Source organism: Oryctolagus cuniculus, chromosome 8 (assembly GCF_051225735.1).
Source record: "Oryctolagus cuniculus isolate XC-2025 breed Fujian yellow rabbit chromosome 8, ASM5122573v1, whole genome shotgun sequence".
Taxonomy (NCBI): domain Eukaryota; kingdom Metazoa; phylum Chordata; class Mammalia; order Lagomorpha; family Leporidae; genus Oryctolagus; species Oryctolagus cuniculus.
In genome coordinates, this window is record NC_142874.1 from 139,682,210 (window position 1) to 139,688,591 (window position 6,382).

At 63.2% G+C, this 6,382-nt stretch overlaps 1 protein-coding gene across 1 annotated transcript; it reads right to left on the reverse strand.

Moving 5' to 3' along the window:
- Positions 1-3,640: 3,640 nt before the first annotated feature.
- GSX2 (GS homeobox 2) lies at positions 3,641-6,014 on the reverse strand. The gene is made up of 2 exons (XM_002721782.6): positions 5,129-6,014; positions 3,641-4,445 (listed from the first exon to the last, which is right to left on the reverse strand). Exons 1-2 carry the CDS (start codon positions 5,661-5,663, stop codon positions 4,105-4,107), a joined length of 876 nt encoding a protein of 291 aa, XP_002721828.2. The 5' UTR covers positions 5,664-6,014; the 3' UTR covers positions 3,641-4,104.
- Positions 6,015-6,382: the final 368 nt, after the last annotated feature.

Here is a 6,382-nt window from a genome sequence, read left to right on the forward strand (position 1 = left end):
GTTGGGCTTTTGTTGCGTTGGAGTTTGGGGCGCTCACTTTTCCACCCAACCTCCTCCCATCATCATTCGTCTCTGGCCCCTTCCTGTTACGGCCTCCACCCCAGGGGTCCCTGGAATGTCCCACCTTCTTCGAGGCCAGCTACGACTTTCCTCCACACCTCCACCATGACAAAAGTCAATACAAGGATATTTCTGCTTTCCATATCTCCAGCAGGTTTAGCATTGCAAGCTTTTGGATTCTGTTCTATCTAATTCAGGGAAGAGACACAGACTTTTTTTTCTCCCTTAAAGAGAAGCCTAATTTTCAGTAAAGTGAGCCTAAAGATTTATAAAATAGATTTATATTAAATTATGCTAATAGAAGTCTAGCAAATGCACCATTTAATTGCACAGAAAAAATGATCCCTTTTAAAAGGTCTGTCACTTCACAGGTACGCGCGAAGATTCCCTGTGCATAATGGAAGTAGGAACAATTGCTCGCTGCACCGGCATTCTTCGCTAGGACAGCGCAAGGCTCTGCTTGGAGGAGGAGGGAGGAGCTCTCTTTAAAGAGCGATGGCTCCCGGAAACCTGATTTCCTCCAGGGTCCTTGTCCTTCTCTCTCACACCCTTCCTGAAGGCTGGGCTGGGGTCCTGCCCCCAGAGCCCTGCACCCTCTGGGCTCCCTCCCAGTTCAACTCTCCTCCCCTCTACCCAAGCATCTTCCCGCCTCTCTGAAAGGAACCAAGGAGTGCCTCCAAGAGTGAGTAGGAAGAAGGAAGCGAAAACCTGTTGAAAATTAATCCCATCTACACAACTACCACCTCTCGCACACACACGTAGGCGCATTGCACGCATGCATCGCACCCATGCACGAACACACACTTGCCCACATATATGCACGATGCACGCATGAGTTACACACCCACACTCAAGCCCACACTCGGGTGGGGGAGGAAGGTAAAGTGAAGGAGGACAGAAATGGAAGACTCCACAGCTGCAAGTTTTGGGCCTCTCCTAAAACTCTCGGATCTCTCTGTGGGGGGTGGAGTGGCGGTGTGGTAGGGAGCTAAGACCCTGAGCGGAGGAGGTGCACCCACACCTGTGCCCAGGCACACCCCAGGCGCGGGCTGCCCCGTCGCTCTCCGGGGCTGCTCTCAGTGTCAGGCCCTTGGCCTTGGGCTTGTGGTGGTCAAGGAGCGGGAGGACAAAGGGGAAAGGGCTCTGAGCGTCTGGGCTGGGCCAGGGCACAGGGGTGAGAGGTCGTGCGTCGGCTCTCCACCCCGGACCTCTTCCAGGCCACCCAGGGCCGCGTTCTCGCCGAGGACTCAGCCACAGCCCTGACCCCTGCGCTCACGTCCCTGCTCCTGGTGGAACAAGTCCTACCCTAACTCTCACTTTCATTTCTGGCTCGGTGCGCATTCCGCGTCCGGAGCCTCCGAGTGGTGCACACAGGGCACCCCGTGTGGTGCGCGGCAACGTAGATCTGCCTCTGTTTTCCGGGCAGGGGCCCGTTGCCCCCTGGAATTCAGGCGGAGAGACCCTCGCCCCTGAACGCCTCCTCTGTAAGAGGTCCGGGAAGCGCCGCGTGGAGCGTTGGCTCTCACGACTTCTAGCAGAGTGCGCGCCTCTAAGCCTTGCGCAGGCGCTTCTAACCTCAAAGAAATCAGACTCCGGATTCCCGAAGAAGCCTCGTTCTGCCTTCAAAATCATCCACGGGTTTGCGGGGGGGGGGATAGGGAGGGGAGAGAGAAACCTGAATGGAGTAAGAGACCTCACGCTCCCCTGCATAGGTGACAGAAGGTCCCCTCTGCGTCGAACGTCCTGGAAGTTTGGGGGACCGCTGGGAACCCTGACGGACGAGCACCGTCCAGGTGGTTAGCTTTGCCCGCGTCTTCTTCCCTCCGGGGAGAAATACGTCGCCTACTCGGCCTTCCCTAGGGACTTTCCCCGAAGTTGGGCGCGGAAGGGAAGAGTTGGAACTATCCAAGTGGCCCAAAAGCGGCCGAGGAGGTCTGGAGCAGCGGAGCCGGGCGCTTGCGAGCTGCCAGCGCCTGGCTCCACGCCCCGAGCGCGGGGCCGAGGGTCCGGCCCGGCGGGGCGCAGGGCCTGGAGTCGGGGCTGCTTGCAGACTTGAGAGAGAGCCCGGCCGGGTGTGGCCGGGTGTGGGCGGGAGGGGGCGGAGGGGTCTGGCTTTGGGTAGGGCGCGCAAAGCGGCGGCGGGGGCGCTTTGTCCGTGGTCCTGCGATGCCGGAGTTATTCCCCTCCAACGACCGCTCCCGGCGTTCGCGGCGCCCTGCTCTCACCCCTGCTCTCGCGCGCCAGGGGCCTGTTTTGGGGGTACAGGGGAGACCCGGGCCGTTAGGAAGGCGGGGGCCTGCACCTCCTGCCCTCGCGGCGGGCAGGGCGAGGGCACGGGCTCTGTGATTGGGAGCCGGGAGCCAGGGAGAAAGGAGCAAGAGACCTAGGGGCGTGAGTCTCTAGGGCCGGAGCAGGGGTGGGCGAGCAGGACCCCGGCCGGCCCTCGGCACGCAGCGGCCGCCGCGCGCTCCTCGCTCGCTCCGGCCTGGCCCCGCTGGCAGGTGCCTAGGGGATCTGAGCGCGGGAGCTTGATGTGTGTGTGTGTGTGTGTGTGTGTGAGAGAGAGAGAGAGAGAGAGAGAGAGAGAGAGAGAGAGAGAGAGCGAGCGCGAGCCGCGGCCACCTCGCCGTTCCCTCCCCTTTCTCCTCCCAAACTGGCTTTCCGACGGCGTTAGACCTCGCACCTGGCGAGGTTTCACTTCCAGAGAGTAAACGGGACCTGCAGGAGCTGTGTCTGTGTGCTGGAATTTGCTGGGTGGGTGGCGGCGTCCTCACAGTAGGGGTGGGCGAGCAAGACCCCGGCCGGCCCTCGGCACGCCCGCCGAGCGCGCTGGCCGATCGTAGCCGTCCCAGCGCGGGAGTCCCGGCCTCTCCGCTTCTCTGCCTTCGGCGACAGCCCCAGGCTGCACAGCGGAGCGAGCCAGGTGGCCTGCTGAGGCGGGAGCTAGAAGTGACATCTGGGGCGGGGTGGGGGGGCAGGCCTGCAGGTTCTCGCTGGCCATGGGCAGGGAAGGGCTGGGAAACTAAGTAACTGAAAGCAGGAGACTGGGGGTGTCGGGTGGGGGGAGGCACCCAGGCCTGTCGGAGGCTCTGAAGTTTCAGGCAGAACACTTCCCTGTCCACGAATTTATTTTCTCGGCACTGAGGGAACTCTGCTAATTTCTGAGTTGGACGGACAGCCAGGAACTCTGTCTCCCGGTGGGATGCTGCTCTTCACAAACCACTCCTGGTGCGGATTCCTTCACTCTGCTCAGGGTTGGGACCGAGAGGGGCGAGGAAGAAGAGGGCAGGAGGGGATCGCCACACTCCACAGGGATTGCCGCCGTGGGGTCGCTGGCGGTGAAGGCTGGTGGAGAGGTGTGGGCCGCCCATCGTGAGAAGGGGGGTGCCCCTTGCTAGGAGGCCTTGTTACCAAAGGTGTCTAATTGACAGAAGTTCAAGTCACACAGGCAACCTGCAGAGCCACTGCTCCCCCAGCCCCCAAGCCTTAGTATCTCCCTTTGAAGCCCCCAGCCATGCCTTTCCCTGGATCCTGGGGCGGTGTCGGGGCGGAGCAAACACCACAGATTTAAAATCCTGATTTTACTTCATTTATTTAAATAAATATAAATATAGATTTTATATAAAACTATTCACATACAAAGGGATTTCCAGCGACTTGCATTTGAAATTCTCCCCCAATTTTCAGAAAGTCAGACCTACAGGGTTTAATTCTCTAAATCATTTGCAACTTCAGTGTTTTCATTTTTAACCAACAACAACAGGAAACAACCACGAACTCCCACCCGCACTCTTAGAAGGTTCTGAAGGACCACAAGTATGGGGAACCCACAGGCACTTTCAACAACTGCCCTACAAGGTGAAGCTGACCCTGTTAGATGATGAAACCTAGAGAAGGCGCAGGCCCAGGGTGTGCGTCGGGAACTTCTCTGTCCCTTCTTCCTCCAGATGGGACCACAGTCGCAGGCCAGGATTGGGGGTCCCCCACACTGGTGGTGCAGGGGCTGCCCGGGGAAGTGGTGAGAGAGGGCAGGATGGCGCACCCTCATAAGGGGGAGATGTCCTTGTCCTCGCTGGCAGAGGCTGGCGACAAGGAGTCCTCCCCCTCGGAGCGCGCATAGAGCCCCTGGCTACTGACGCACTTGCAGCCCGCGTGACTGTTCCTCTGCGTGCCCTTCCCCTCCTTCTTGTGTTTCACGCGGCGGTTCTGAAACCAGATTTTCACCTGCTTCTCCGACAGGTTCAGGTACGTGGCGATTTCGATCCTCCGAAGTCGGGACAGGTACATGTTGGACGAGAACTCCCGCTCCAGCTCCAGGAGCTGAGTGCTGGTGAACGCCGTCCTCATCCTCTTGCCATTGGGCACCTGGCTGGCGTCGGAGCCACCTGTGGGCCGGGAAGAGAGGTGAGGCCTGGGCGAGGCGCCCCCACCCCACAGGCCACCCCCAGCAGGGACGCCTCTCCAGGGCCCTTCCCAGACAAGCACCTGTGCCCTTCTTCAACCTTTCCCCTGGTCATGGCCTGGCTGAGCTGGGGGAGGAAAATATGCACACACACACACACACCCAGCAAAGTTAAAAGGCTCTGCTCAGGACATAAAGTCACAGGATTAATGGGTGGTGGGCATTTATTTGCCCTAGGCTAAATCGCCTCCCTTTGAGCCTATCTGAGACGCGTTGCAGTCTCAGCCAAAGCTTGGAAGCGCTCTGGCCGGCCAAGAGAGGGAATGCCACACTCCACTGGGATGCAAACACACCCACCCTTCCACCCAGTTAACAGCCAGCCTCTCGCGAGTTCACGGTCCAGGTCCCAGAGGCTCCGATATCGCGCAACCCCCCCGCGCACCTGCTCCTGAGATTGAAGCGCACCAGGCTGCGTGGACAGGTTGCCAAGCCACCTTCCACCTTCGCGGCGCTTCTCCGGACGACTCCACAGTCACAGTGGAGGCCCCTCCTCCCTCCCCACTCCGCCCCCCACCCCGGGCTCCCCCTTCCTCCTTCCCAGGCGGAAAGTTTGCTCCCGGGAGCGCGTAGGGCGCGGCGCGCAGGTGTCCCGGGGCCCCGCCCTACCCATGGCGAGGCAGTGGAATCTCCTCGGGTCGGCCACGTTGTAGCTGGTGGCGGCGCAGACAGGTGCGTGGTGCTGCGGGTGCCCTAGGGCCGCTGCAGCCGCAGCCGCCGCCGCCGCTGCCGCCGCCGCTGCGGCCGAGCCGGGCTGCTGGGGCTGGTGGTGGTGATGGTGCCCATGGCTCACCCGCGGGCAAAACTGCGACTCCCCGGGGCCCGAAGGGAACTGGCCCTTGAGCAGGGGTAGGGCCGCCGCGGCCCCCGCCGCCCCGCCGCCCCCGGCCCCCGGGCCCCCGCCGCCTCCGGCGCCCGCGGGCCCGCGCGACGAGTGCAGGTGCGAGGTGACGCAGAGCGGGCACACACAGAAAGCGCCGCTCTTGCGGGACGGACAGCCGGGCCCGGGCACCGACATCACCAGCGGGGACTGCATGCCCAGCGGGAGGAAGAAATCCGGCCCGGGGTGCGGCTCCGGCAGCGAGGGCGCGGGCCGCGCGGAGTCCTTGATGATGAGCGAGTCCACATAGAAGGAGCGCGACATGGCGCGCGGGGCGGGGGGCCGAGGGGCCCGGCGGGGACGCGGGGGTGGCGGCGTCTGGGCGGCGAACAAAGGGGTCCCCGGAGAGGGCTGGTCCTCGCGTCCCCCGCGCGGCGCCCCGGCTCCGGGGTTTTATAGCCCCCACCCGGCACGTGACGCCGCGGCGCGCGGCTCGGCTCCGGCGGCCCCGCGGCTCCCCACCCTCGGGATAGGCTGCCCGAGTCGCAGCGGCAGTGGCGAGGAGGGGCGGGCGCGCGGCGGGGAGGCCGCGGGGGAGGGGAGGGCCACTTTGCCAAGTGTAGGTTTTGTTAATTTCCCGGGGAGGCCGGCCTCCTCCCCCTCTTTCTCCACGCTCCCCGGAGGAATCGCAGCGCGGGGCGTCCCCCCTCCCGCCCCAGCCCGGCCCCTCCCCGCGGCCCGCCGCCCGGCCGCCAGGTGGGCACTCGGGGGCCTTTGGAGCGCGATGCCCAGCGTGCTCGGCGTCGTTGGGCCAGGCCAGCGTTCTGGGGCAGGGCGGGGTGCGGGCGTGCAGGCCCCGAGCGCGGCCTGGTTCGCCGTCGCATCGCCCCCCGTCTCCCGCTTTGGGACTTGGTGGAAGTCGGTCAGGTGTTCGGTTCCCGACAGATCCGGCGAGTCAGAGCTCGGGGTCCTCCTGGGGCCACTCTGACCAACGACCCTCTCCCCGTGCCCCCTTCCGACGGGCATCTCCCCCTGCGCACAGA

Coding starts and splice junctions, on each gene's coding strand:
- GSX2 (XM_002721782.6), bottom strand. CDS start 5,663: ATGTCGCGCTCCTTCTATGTGGACTCGCTCATCATCAAGGACTCCGCG. Junction 4,446..5,128: donor ATTCCACTGCCTCGCCATGG/GTAGGGCGGGGC, acceptor CCCGGCCCACAG/GTGGCTCCGACGCCAGCCAG.